Here is a 14,101-nt window from a genome sequence, read left to right on the forward strand (position 1 = left end):
TGGGAAAATAAATGGTTAACTGTCCAAAGGGAACTTCCAAGGCTTTCCAGCATCTACCCATAACTACTGCTCATGCCACTTGTTGCCACATATAATCTGCACTTGCCAGGATCTCTGCCACCCCTGATAACTTCCAATCCTTCCTCCCCTCCAGCCTATCTATCCTATTATTCCATACGGCTGCTTCTATTGCTACATTTTGCATCCTCGATATGTAATTGTAACATCAAATTTTTCCTGTTCGCTATTTTGGCTGAGGGCTTAACCCTTGCAGGCAGCGCGTGGCAGCGTAGCTGACGACTGCTGGCAGGGAGGGAGGGATGAGAGGGAGGCAGGCTTTAGGGCTCCGGGGAAATCTTTAAACTGTTCTCTCGTTCGCTCTCTCTCAATCCTTCCTCGATCAGTTAAAGCCACTTCTGTTCAGAGCGGAGCATCAGCAGCATAAAGCCCAGTAAACTGCCGCCTATGCCAACCGTGCTCTCCTGCCAACCTACTGCACACCTCACCTATGCCGACATGCTTATAGGATGTTAACCTCCTTGCCAGTCTGGCACTTGGATACTCTCCGCAGGTTACCATGTTTGGGACTACCTGTCTACTACTCATCATTCTCCTACAGTTATTTTGTGCAGCAAGGGGAGAGGTATCTGCAGGTAATGTAACTTTACTCCTCTGCCTGAGTCTTTTTTATAGCCTGGCACCATTTGATGGGCACTATGGTATTTCAGTGCCAGCATTAGTGATGTTCCCTGGTAGTTGGACATTTGTCTTTTTTCAAGCATATTAACTATGCAAGTTGTTTTTAATGCCAGTCGTGACTTGTATTGATTAAGATTCTTGTATTTGTTTTTTATTATGTATGCCCCTTCTCACATGTAAAGCGCCATGGAATAAATAATAATAATATTAATAATAATACAAAGTGCCACTTTAGGACACAGTCAGGAAAAATGCAGAGTTGAGGAGGTCCATTGATGAATGTAGGAGATCAGGACCATAGGTCCATATGGATCACCTAGTGCCGGCTTTGCTCCTAATGTTGAGTGATCCCATAACTGCAGATCATCAGGACTTTTCGTCTGTAGTTGAACATGATGGGGTGGTTGTTCTGGGTCTGTGTGATAATGTCCTGTCTGCAGGGTGTCAGGACAGGTATTGATTTCTTACAGAATACACAGGTACCATTGAAAATGTCATTTTTCTCTTTTATCATTCCCTAATTAAATGATCGCTGCCTGTTATGTGTTATTGCACCGTTTGTCACAATGAATAGATTTACAGCCTAGCATGTATTTATCACATTGGCTTCTGCTGCTGGATCCTTGTCAGGAACCAAAGAGGTTTATGTCTGTAAACAGTTCAAGGCTGTCTGCTCTGGCATTGGTCTCGTCTTTGTAGGACAGAACCCACTCCTGGACTGCAGCAAGGTGCTGTAAGTCATGGGGAAGTTAAGGAGACCCTCGCCCTCTGCTGCTGTCACCCGCTTGTTACTAGTGGATATAGGGCTTTAACGGGACAAAGTCTGTAGGTCTGAGAAAATCACTACTACACCCATCAATCATTTCTCCAGGTCTCAGCAGAACCTCTACGCATAGTTACATTCATACAGGAGGATGGTATTAGCAGTCATTCACTTTTATAAGGTTTGTACTTCAGGTTTAGTGTTCCTTTAATTTACCAGGGGAGATGTGCCTTCTGCTGGAGAGAAGTAGATGAGGACATGGACTGTAAAATGCAGAATACTAGAGGAATGCAGGGAAGAAGATGTGTAAGAAAAGTGGAGACAAGGGGAATATAAGGAAAACAGGTGACATGATAGAACAGTATGATCAACCTCAGATCTAGGAGGACCCACAGCTGAGGAGGGATGAGGCTGCCCCCTCCATGTCCCGGATTGCTGACCAATTTAGCTTCAAAGCTTGTTAACACTTAGCTGATGCTCTGAGCTGTATTGTGATCACAGCTGGCGGTGTGTGTGTGTGTGTCTGTGCCTGAAAGGGCATCTGTGTGTCTGGCACTGCTATTTCTGGGGAGTGGGAGTGGGAGACACACTTGTGCTAGCTGCATACTCTGCAATCCTAAGGAGTGTGCCGGAGAGTGACACGTGTGTGAGCGTGTGGTCCCAGAGCCTAAGAATGCCAAGGAACCCCAGAGAAGGCACTTATATGCCTATAGGCTGGCGGTGCTACTGGCTGCCAGTACTTACAGAGCCCCTCAATTGTCATCAACAATTAATGGGCATATCATCTGTCTATCAATATCATCTATCTATGGTATTGCTTTATCACTAAGCAGTATCTATCTATCTATCTATCTATCAATCTATCTATCACCTATCTATTATCTATCATCTATCTCATATCTATCTACGGTACCTATCTATATATTATCCATCTATTATCTATCACATATCTATCTATCTATCTATCTATCTATCTATCTATCTATCTATCTATCAATCCCATATATATCTACAGTATCTATCACATATCTCTCTCTCTATCAATCTATCACATATCTATCTATCTATCACATATCTATCTATCTATCTATCTATCTATCTATCAATCTATCACATATCTATCTATCTATCTATCTATCTATCTATCTATCTATCTATCTATCTATCTATCTATCATCCAACAATGGCAACACTCCAAAAGTTCCATAAAAAGTGAAGAATAAGATGTCTTTATTATAGCAGCAACATTTCAGCTCCTCCTGGAAACTTTCTCAACTTTCTTACAAATCTATCTATCTATCTATCTATCTATCTATCTATCTATCTATCTATCTCATATCTATCTATCTATTATCTATCTATCTTCGATCTATAGATCTATCTATCACATTATCTATCACATATCTATCTATCGATCGATCTATCTATCTATCTATCTATCTATCTATCTATAACCTATCATCTATCTATCTATTATGTATCTATCATCTAAATCCTGCATGTTTTTTCACCAAAATAATGGAGTGCTGCCTCTTTTTTGAATCTCTCTCTCTCTCTCTCTCTCTATCCATCTATCCATCCCTGTCTGTGTATCTGTCTGTCTCTCTAACTATCTTTATGTGTTTTTATCTATTTATCTATCTATCCATCTTATGACTACTTAAGACTTCTGTGGTTTAGGTGTCCCCAATTTCCACAAACCTTTTTTAATTACTTCACAGTAAGTCATCCCCCACTGAAAGATCACAAGAGCATCTATTATTGGAGAAAACCCCAGTGTAATTGCTCTTTTAATAGGGAATTACATGATACCCATTAAAGGCAATGGTGCTCATTGTTCTGGCAGTTGTAGGTGGTCCTCTTAAGCTAATAATAAGAATCCAGACTGGAGGACCCCTATATATTCCCCCAATATATTCTGCTAGGTTATGTTCAGCAGACAGCCCTCTCTTGCAGTTTTGCAGCATCCCCGTGCTGATATATAAGGTGTTACTATCCAGCCACAGTGTTTACTGAAGTATTAAATATTTAGCATCAGGGGATAATATCGAATATTTAGATGTGGCTGTGTTTGATGGAAGATTTATCTTGAGAAAAATTATCTACTGCATCCAAAGTCACAAGATTTATCAAAAGCAGCAGCAGTAGCCATAGGACTGAATACTAATTCTGAAGTGTGTAAGAAGCGCAGATATTAGCGGAATGACTATCACGTCTGGGTCTTACACAATATTGGCTCGGATCCAGGGCTGTCAAGGGGTTGTTGACGGACTGTCGATCATACATGTGTTCTTGTGCCATCCTTAAAGTTGTGTTCACATGATGCATTTTTTTGCCTCAATTTTTCCGAAAACATAGTAAAATTGCTGGTTTTTTACTGGATTTTTTTTTTAAACAAATTGCAAATGCATTGTGCAAACGAGGCCTAATGCCGAAAGAAGTAACGCTCATTGTAGTTTTTGACTTAAGGGTAGATTGATGGGAATGATCTGCTTGCTGGAAGAAACACTACAATTTCCCCAACTTAAAGCGGCAATGCTATTGTTTCCAGCGGTAGTGCTCCTCCCTTTGTCCGAGGAAATGTCACTTTTTAACTTGTAGCAAACAAGGTTAATTTCCTGCTTTATTACTGCCAATTAGCTGAAATTGGTATATAGGAGCTCCAGTAATTGAGTCATTTAAGCAATAAATATCACCAAATAGCTGTTTACTGCATTTTCTGGAGATGCAGTGACTCCAAAATAAGAAAAGCATGGAAAACAGTGTAATAATGTGAATGTAATTGATGTCTAATGTCATATATCACAGGCAATGCCCTATGGCACCCTATGTGGCAATGTAATGGTCAATGAAGTCTATCAATCATTATGCCTCCTCTTTAATCATCTCATCCATCGAAAGCAAACTGAGACCAATGTATTTATAAAGAGAACAATTTACTGACCGGGGCGACTGCCAGGCAGGCTGCATGCCTTCTATTTCATGCCACTGTTATCTGGATGGGAGACCTCATCCAAATCAGTTGGAACAATGGAAATACTGTCCGAGTCTTGGTTCCCACAAGGTTTCAAGCATCAAGGTCACCAACATGGGTGCTACATGGACAGTCAATTAATAGTGATTTTATTAGATACACAGGGCCCATGTACATTCATCATACCGCACCTTCTCCAATGTTTGCACATGAATGACCAGAAACAATAGAAGCCACAACATATCTAACTACCACATGGGTGGCCTATGAGTAGTGGGTATCACAGATCCTTGACCCCTTTGCTATTCAGTTACTGGATGGAGATTCTGCATGATACATCTAAGGCGACCAATAAGATTTACCCCATAACTGAAGTCACCAGTGGTGCCTGTAGGGCGGGGGGGGGACATTATTTGTGGGCCATTGGGATATTTATACCATATTTCGGGGGCCACACAAATCGTGTGCTAACTCCGCTCACAGTGTACGTCCTAACCTTGGAACTGGTGTCAGGACGTCATGTTTCATTGCACGCGCCTCAACACTCAGTAGAGAACACGCAGAGCAAGAAAAAATTAAAAGGCTGGTGCCATCAAAATACAGCTGTTGGCTCAAGCACTGCAGTCCTCAAGAATCTGCTCGGGGGGGGGGCGGATAAATGGTCATCAATGGCTTTAAACGATCAGCGGGCCTGAGGCCCCCCCTTCCCTAGTGTAGGGAAACATCATCCATGTACAAAAACAAATACTAGTTTGGTCTCTGGATTCTACTTTGGGTAGAAACAAGGATCTCAATGTGGTTGTATAAGATTAGAAAGCATGAATGCCACTTTTATCTCTGAGTTGTGATTGGTATTGTAGCATTTACTTACTTAAAGACTTATTCCTTATTCTTTAGAAGTTATCACTGCTCTATAGGATGGGTGATAACTTGCTGATTCGTATGAGTCCAACATCTGGTACACCTACCAATCCAGGAAATAGTGCCATATGGAGCCTACCTGAGTGGAGAGATGGCCAGACATGTGCTCCTCCACTCCATTCATTCTCTATGGGACTCCCACAGAGAACCAAGTGCTGCGCTCAGCTTTTCCCAGCAGTCCCATAGAGAAAGGCAGCAGCTTTGTGGTATTATACATGCTAACAAACAATGACCACAGGTCAAAAGTCCTCTAACATTTATAGATCAGGAAAGGAAGACTTCTTTGTAGATCAGGAAAGCAAGAAACAGCACCACCCATATCTTCAGAGGCACTGTCATGTATTAGAGCTCAGCTTTATTTAAAGGTCTATTGCAAGCTTTGGAAGATATCACTTATTTGTAGGATCTCTAAGATTCCAATGAATGGAGCACTGCAATGCCCCACATGAATGCACCAGTCTCACGAGTTTCCAACCACCACTCCATTCGGCTGGGGCATTGAAGTGTCCCATTCATTGAAACGGTGGAGATCCTACGAATAAGTGATATCTTCCAAAGCTTGCAGATAAAGTTGAGCTATAATACGTGACAAGGCCTCTGGAGCCATGGGTGGCATTGTTTCTTGAAGAAAGAAGTCTTGCTTTCCTGATCTACAAACCTTCAAGGCCTTTTGAAACATGGTCATTGTTTGCTAGCATGCACAAGACCACAAAGCTGCTTCCTTTCTTAGGTCTCTGTGACTTTTGTAAATGTGATAGATTTGAAGAATACTTTAACCTCTCCATAAATCCCTATTAAATAGTTAATCGAACTTCTTTAAAATCCTGTTTCAAGCCGTCTTGACTGACGTAATGTAAATATTCTCTGACAGGCCCTGCAATATTTGATCAATTTCTACAAACACTTTGATATAGAGGAAAGCGAGAGATATCAGTGGGTTGGGGAAGCCAGGCATGGCCCGCAGGGTTCTCATCACTCTGGCAGACAGGGTAACCATTTCCTTGCTAGGTGATGGCACAGTTAGGGTTCATTATAATGGGAGTAATTCACATGAAGCTGGCAAAGCACCAAGCTGGTTTGTAAAGCGCATTGAATAGCAAAGCCATATTAAATATATATATGTATTTGTTTGCTGCCTGAAGATGCATGAAATGAAGGAATGTTATTAAATTCTGAAGGAAATGGGTTGGTAGTAAAACTGCAATGATAATGTGTGGAATATTGCACCCCACGCTATGGGATGTGAACTACTTCTTATGAGAAATGTAATGAGTTATTCATTCCACATGTCTAATGTATTCTATGTAGGCTTCGTTCTGGATCTAGGATGAATGGCAGCTCATACTTTGGTCTCCAACACTACGACATAGGATAACTTTGCTGTGGCCATAAGTGCCAGACACGCATAAGAAATTCCAATAATCACAAATACATGGATGTAGCAGAGCTTAAACAGAGTGATATTAAAATCTGTAAACCTACTAAATTACTATGCACAAACAATGTAGCTATGAAATGCTCTGCTGCATCCATACATATGTATGTACAGCTATGCACAAGGAGTGATATTCTGGATACTGATGAAATGGAGAAATCTGATGATACGTTTCGTCTCAGGCTGTTGTAAATGTAATCTGGGATTCTTTTTTTTTTACATAAAATGGCAAGGTTCAAGGGGCCTAATGATAACAGTCGCAGAGGTCGTGACTGAGCCCATGAAGGTGAGGGGTCCGCCAATGCCAGAGCAAACTTCAACTGGATGTGCATCGGCGGCTGTACATCCAGCTGAAGTGTATTATATTGCAGGAGTCCGTGAACTGCAATACATGGCAAATCAGAGGCCAGCAACTGACATTGGCGAACACGTGATTGGGGGAGCATGGCAGTGACGTCATGCGCTCCCATCACTTGCATGCTGAAGTCAGCTGCTAGCTTCAGGAGAGGATGCTGTGTGCTGTGTAGCTGGGGAGTGGAGGGAAGGTGAGTAGAACCTTTTTTTTCTATGCATTAAAGAATAGTGGCAGAATGGGAGACCTTACACCCGGACGGGGGATATACAGTGAAGGAAATAAGTATTTGATCCCTTGCTGATTTCGTAAATTTGCCCACTGACAAAGACATGAACAGTCTAAAATTTTAAGGGTCAGTTAATCTTAACATTCGAGATAGAAAAGCAAAAATAAAATCCAGAAAATCACATTGTAAAAATTATATAAATTTATTTGCATTTTGCAGCAAGAAATAAGTATTTGATCCCCTACCAATCGTTAAGAGTTCTGGCTCCTACAGACCAGTTACATGTTCCTAATCAATTCGTTACCTGCATTAAAGACAGTTGACCTCTACAACATAGGCAAGACCAAAGAGCTTTCTAAGGATGTCAGGAACAAGATCATAGACCTGCACATGGCTGGAATGGTCTACAAAACCATAATTAAGATGCTGAGTGAGAAGGAGACAACTGTTGGTGCAATAGTAAGAAATGGAAGAAATACAAAATGACTGTCAATTGACATCAATCTGGGGCACCATGCAAAATCTTACCTCGTTGGGTATCCTTGATCATGGGGAAGGTGAGAGATCAGCCTAAAACTACACGGGGGAAATTTGTTTATGATCTCAAGGCAGGTGGGACCACAGTCACCAAGAAAAACATTGGTAACACATTACGCCGTAAAGGTTTAAAATAATGCAGTGCCTGGACGGTCCCCCTGCTCAAGAGGGCACATGTTCAGGCCCGTCTGAAGTTTGCCAATGAACACCTGGATGATTCTGTGAGGGATTGGGTGAAGGTGCTGTGGTCAGATGAGACAAAAATTGAGGTCTTTGGCATTAACTCAACTCGCCGTAATTGGTAGAAGAGAAATGGTGCCTACGACCCAAAGAACACCACTGTCAAGCATGGAGGTGGCAAATATGTTTTGGGGGTGTTTCTCTGCTAAGGGCACAGGACTACTTCACCGCATCAATGGGAGAATGGATGGAGCCATGTAAAATCCTGAGTGACAACCTCCTTCCCTCCGTCAGGACATTAAGGCAATGATCCAAAACATACAGCCAAGGCAACAAAGGAGTGGCTCAAAAAGAAGCACATTAAGATCATGGAGTGGCCTAGCCAGTCTCCACACCTTAATCCCATAGAAAACTTATGGAGGGAGTTGAAGCCCTGAGTTGCAAAGTGACAACCTCAAAATCTTAATGATTTAGAGATGATCTGCAAAAGAGGAGTGGACCAAAATTACTCCTGACGTGCGCAAACTTCATCATCAGCTACAAAAAATGTCTGACTGCTGTGCTTGCCAACAAGGATTTTGCCACCAATTATTGAGTATTGTTTGCCAAAGGGATTAAATACTTATTTCTCACTGCAAAATGCAAATACATTTATATAATTTATACAATGTGATTTTCTGGATTTTATTTATATTCCCTCTCTCAGTGTTAAAATTAACCCACCCTTAAAATTATAGACTGTTCATGTCTTTGTCAGTGGGCAGACTTACAAAATCAGGGATCAAATAATTATTTCCTTCACTGAATATATCAGTATGGGTCCCAGTATAAAGGACATATATACCAGGATGGGCCCCAGGATAAGAGACATATATATACCAGGAATATATATATATATATATATATTACTGGATGGGGAATATATACACCAGGATGGGCCCAGGATGCGAGACATTACTACATATTAGGACAGGGGGGAACTCGTATGTCCTTATAGGATTTAGTACACTATAAGGGCTCATAAATCTGACTAACATGCAAGGGCAGATGGCACGGGGGAGGTTGTGTGTGTGTGGGGAGGAGCCAGATCCAAATTTTGCATCTAGACCCATCAGACTCTAGTTACGCCACTGCAGGGTTGACTATAATATCCTTAGAAATTATGGCAGCCATGTAGAAATTCATGTCTAGGTTCACATGTGGCAACAGTTTGCTATATAGGCAAGAATTGCATGGCAAAGCCACACATGGTAGACCCAAGAGTATGAAACTGCTGTTTTCTGGCAAAATGATACATCAAGTGTAAACTTAATTTGATTTTTGGCTACATCAGTGCCACTCAATCTGGCTTTATCCTTACGCCTTATTCACACATGCATGTTTATTTTTTTCTGGACCAAGTAAAAACTTGAACTTGTATAGTCTCATAACCTTTAAAAGGTACAAGCGTTATCTGCTGAAAACACGAACAGTACCGACTTTCAAAGAAGAACCCGTGTCTGTTTTTCATGTATGTCTCTATTAGGCTATGTGCACACGTTGCGGATTTTGCTGCGGATTCGCAGCAGTTTTCCATGTGTTTACAGTACCATGTAAACCTATGGAAAACAAAATCCACAGTGCCCATGCTGCGGAAAAAAACACGCGGAAACGTAGTGTTGTTTATTCCGCAGCATGTCAATTTTGTGCGGATTCCGCAGTGGTTTACACCTGCTCCATAATAGGAATCCACAGGAGTAAAACCGCAGGTGGAATCCGCACTAAATCCACCAAAAAATGCAATGTGGTTTACCTGCAGATTTACAAAAATCAGTCCGGAAAATTCCACAGAGTAATCCGCAGCGTGTGCACATACCCTGAGTGCTTTTCATGGATGACGCGGTTCAAATGTTCGTTTTATATACGATTTGTGGATAGAACTCGCCATTCCAGAAAATGGGTTCATGAAAAAAAACAACTGATACTACTTAGATGCCATCCGTGTGTCATCAGAATGCTGTCCAATTAGCTACTGTTTTATAGTTAGAAGATTAATACTGATTGTAAAAACACAAACGGCCTGAAAATGGATGAAAATTCTATATAGCGCACTCCCATTTATTTCTGAAAAAAATAAAATAAAATGGAGTCTGAATGAGCCCTAAGCAATTATACTATACCTAGGCATTTTGGGTGAAGCCAGAGGTACCGGTTGTGTATGACTGTTGCACTGCAGATCCATTTGTCCACCTAACAAATGTAAGAAACGTTTAAACCGCACGTCATGGCCTCATCAAGGTGGCTTCTTCTTGGATTACCATTTGTAGTGCCGCCACCTGATTTTTGACCATTTTTTTGACAGTTGCAGTCTTTAGACTGCATACAACCTAATGTGTTCCTTCAAAGTGCAGCTGTAACTTAATAGTTAAAATCAATTAAAAAAGTGTCCCCGCAGCCCAGGCCTTACCTTATGATGATTATATATAGGATTATAAGTTGTCATTAGCTCCATATAAAGACATTTAGTAAATAGCATTCAGGTGTTCAGTGCCATTACCATCATGATCGTTTCCCAAGCAGATCATGTAGACAGGAGTGCATCAAATATTACAAGCAGTAACCGCTGACTGTTCTGCCATCCATATCATAGGAGTGGTGCCTGGCTTGCTTAATGTCTCTAACAAAGCATAAACAATAAAGTGCCTGGATAAAGACTTTCTTTTGCCAAGGTCTAATGCTGGCACCTTTTCTAGAGATAGATTTCTTCATGTGCAGTACAAGTACTGGCCAGAAGGGGGCACTCAGCACACAGCCTTTCAGAGACGTATGGGGTTTTTAGAGCCGTTCTTTTTAAGTTGATAAAATCTTTCAATTAAGGATCTGGTATAACTCGCCCGCTCTCTCGCTTTGTAAATCTAACAAACGTTTAGTGCGTCACATAGGGGTGCAGCCTGTGACCGCTGTCTGTGGACGGAGAGGAAGAGCTGCTCCAATGAATAAGTACCTAAAACCTGCCACCTGTATTTCCTGAAGTAAAGCCATAACACTAACCCTGTCCAAGCAAGCGAAAAAGACATATCAGGACATGGCACTGGGCAAGTTTGCAGTGTGGGCACCTATGCATTTTCAGTGATGCCACTGTGCGTGTGCCAATATTGCCATGCCATGTGTGAGCCATAGGTAGAGACTGGCCATTTGTCATCTAGCACCAATACAACTTAAGTTTCACCACCACTTAAAATACCCCCTCAACTGCCCCATGATTGAAATTGGGACAAATAATTGCTCATTTTAAATACAAGAAAGATATATATCTTTGTACCGTGTTAGCCAGTAGATAGAAAAATATTTAGAATGGAGAGTCCTCAGTGGTTGATACCTCTTAATAGCTAACTGGAAAGATGGTAACAAATTGCAAGCTTTCGAGACTACACAGGTCTCTTCATCAGGCAAAGACTAAAAGAAATTCTGAAGAATCACATATTTATGCACAACGCAGCACATAAAAGAAAAAAACAAAAAAAAAGGAAAAACCATGGATAAGACAGGTGACATGAAGCAGAATTACCATTAGTGATAAACAGTTATGTCCATAAATATATCTGTTGGAGAGGACAGGGAGCTCTTGACAATGATGCATCTTAGATTTGGGGGCTGTCTAAAACACAGTAGTGGGGGATCTGGAAAAATGGATTGTAATCGGGCATCTTTTTGCAGTAAAGGTTGTAATTTCCGTGCATCTCCCCTTAGCACCTCCAGATTTGGATTGTAGGTAACTACTAGAGGTACCCGGTTATTTTCTTCTTTAGCTTTGTAATGTAGCCGGTGATTCCTTGATATTCTGTGGCTCTTGTAATCTGGTTTTCAATTGTTCTTGGATGGTAGCCCTGATTCAAAAAGGTCTTTCTGAGGCAACCAAGGTGTTCATCCCAATCCATGGGGTAGGAACATATACGATTGTATTTGATGGCTTGGCTGTTGACAATAGAGTTTTTTATGTGTTTTGGATGGAAAGTGTCCCATTTAAGGTATGTTGGGCGGTCGATTGGCTTCTGATACAGGGATGTCTCTATTTTATTGTTCTGCAGCTTAATGATGGTGTCCAAAAAGTTAATTTCAGTGCAGGAGTAGTTGAGTGTCAAGTTGATGGTGGGATGAAATTGAGTAAACTGTTCATGAAACGTCTTTAGCTGTGGCTCAGACTCCGTCCAGATGATTAAAATGTCATCAATGTAGCGGTAATACGCCAGAGGCCTGATGGGACATGAGGATAAAAAGTCACTTTCAAGCTTGGCCATGAAAAGATTTACATACTGTGGGGCCATTTTACTTCCCATTGCTGTGCCAGTCTCCTGTAGATAGATCTTGTCAAATTCAAAGTAATTGTGGGTGAGGATGAATTTTGTGGTGAAACTTGACACTCAACACATAAAAAACTCTATTGTCTACCTGTCTTTCTTTTAGTCTTTGCCTGATGAAGAGACCTGTGTAGTCTCGAAAGCTTGCAATTTGTTACCATCTTTTCAGTTAGCCATTAAAAGGTATCAACCACTGGGGACTCTCAATTCTAAATATTTTTCATTTTAAATAGACATTTACAAGGTCTGAATTGGTGCACGTTTTGTATACTAACCATTTATGTGCTGCTGGTCTGGTGATATTATTTAGTGTAAAATAGCCAGAAAGGTGCACATCAGTCTGCAAGTCTCCCAACTAGCTGTCCCTCTGTGCCCCAGTATTTTCTATAAAAGCACAATAGTTACCTTTTCATAGTCATTTTAGACAGACATGGACAAAGCCCATGAGCAAATAAATTATGAAAGCTGAAACCCTCCGAAATGTGGTTTAGGTTGCCAGGTCATATAATGCACCCAATCCTAGTTTACATCCTTACCTGTGCTCAGTAAATGGTCGGTTAATTAGTGTGTGTATGAAAAGATACCCAGCACCCCAGTCCTTCACTTGAACTGCAACTTGAGCTCTAACAACATTCCAAAAATCCACCCTACGACCAAAGCCTGGATTATCAAGAGGCTGAAGACCAGATCCACTGCAGAGGTGGCTGGCACCTTTAATGTGTCTCAGCGTCAAGTACAAAGAATTAAAAAAAAGATTTGAAGAGACTGGAGATGTGTTTGACAAGCCCAGGTCCGGCAGACACAGCAAGACAACCGCGCCATTCTGTGTCCATTAACTGATCAATATTTCTGCATTGATGCCAATTTATTTTCTTAACCTAAACCACATTTCGGAGGGTTTCAGCTTTCAAAAGAATAATTTATACAACCAATGGATGAATTTAACGTCAGCTTATAAGCTTTTATTTACATAACATGGTTAAGCGACATAACTTCTGTCAGGGAGTGTAGAGAATGGAGAATAGGAAAGAGATGGGAAAATGGCGAATGCGCTGAGGTGAGGGCCATCAATATGTTATTAGCATTTGTAGACTTTCCTAATTAAATTTAGGAAGTGACAGATTGCAGAAAACATTAAAGAAGGCAAGCATGAGTCCCATGGGCAGCCAATCTGCATCACACCATATTCTATAAAAAAAATCTATAGCATAGAAACAAGCCACTCCCCATAGAGTTATAACTAGACTTTCCTTCACCTGAGTGCAGGCTTTGTTCCCTTCTCCTTGTTTTACATACTCAGACCAAGGTCCCCTTTCCCACCAGCTTCCTAAAACTCAGAATACTTGTGCTACCATGATCGGAGGCTTGTTTACAATGATTGGGAGCTAGCCATTTTAGGATTGTGTGCTTGCTAATTATTCATCTGTGTAAATAAGATTTAAGGTCCTGCACCCAATGTGAATGCACTTTAAAGGGAGTCAGTCAACCACTTTGATGTACGTAAGCTATTAATATGGGTACTAGAATACTTAAAATAGACATACCAGTATGCCTCATATCTGCGGTCTTGTTCTTCAGAAATCCTCTTTTAATCCTTTATGTTAATCTGGTCTTCCATTCTCCAGGGTGTGAGGTGTCTGGAAGGAAACTCAGCCTCCAGTCTTCATTTGTATG

The 14,101-nt window shown here is 41.1% G+C and overlaps 1 protein-coding gene across 8 annotated transcripts in view; it reads left to right on the top strand.

Moving 5' to 3' along the window:
• The first annotated feature begins 398 nt into the window (after positions 1–398).
• Positions 399–14,101, top strand: part of PTPRT (protein tyrosine phosphatase receptor type T) — a 469,258-nt gene continuing 455,555 nt past the window's right edge. For 7 of the 8 annotated variants that reach the window (XM_077251539.1, XM_077251545.1, XM_077251540.1 and 4 more), the window contains exon 1: positions 399–653. In XM_077251539.1, coding sequence (XP_077107654.1) covers positions 578–653 — 76 coding nt within the window. In that variant the 5' untranslated portion in view covers positions 399–577. The remainder of the gene's footprint in view (positions 654–14,101) is intronic. The other variant, XM_077251541.1, reaches the window with a different exon arrangement.

The sequence above is a fragment of the Ranitomeya variabilis genome, chromosome 4 (assembly GCF_051348905.1).
Source record: "Ranitomeya variabilis isolate aRanVar5 chromosome 4, aRanVar5.hap1, whole genome shotgun sequence".
NCBI lineage: Eukaryota > Metazoa > Chordata > Amphibia > Anura > Dendrobatidae > Ranitomeya > Ranitomeya variabilis.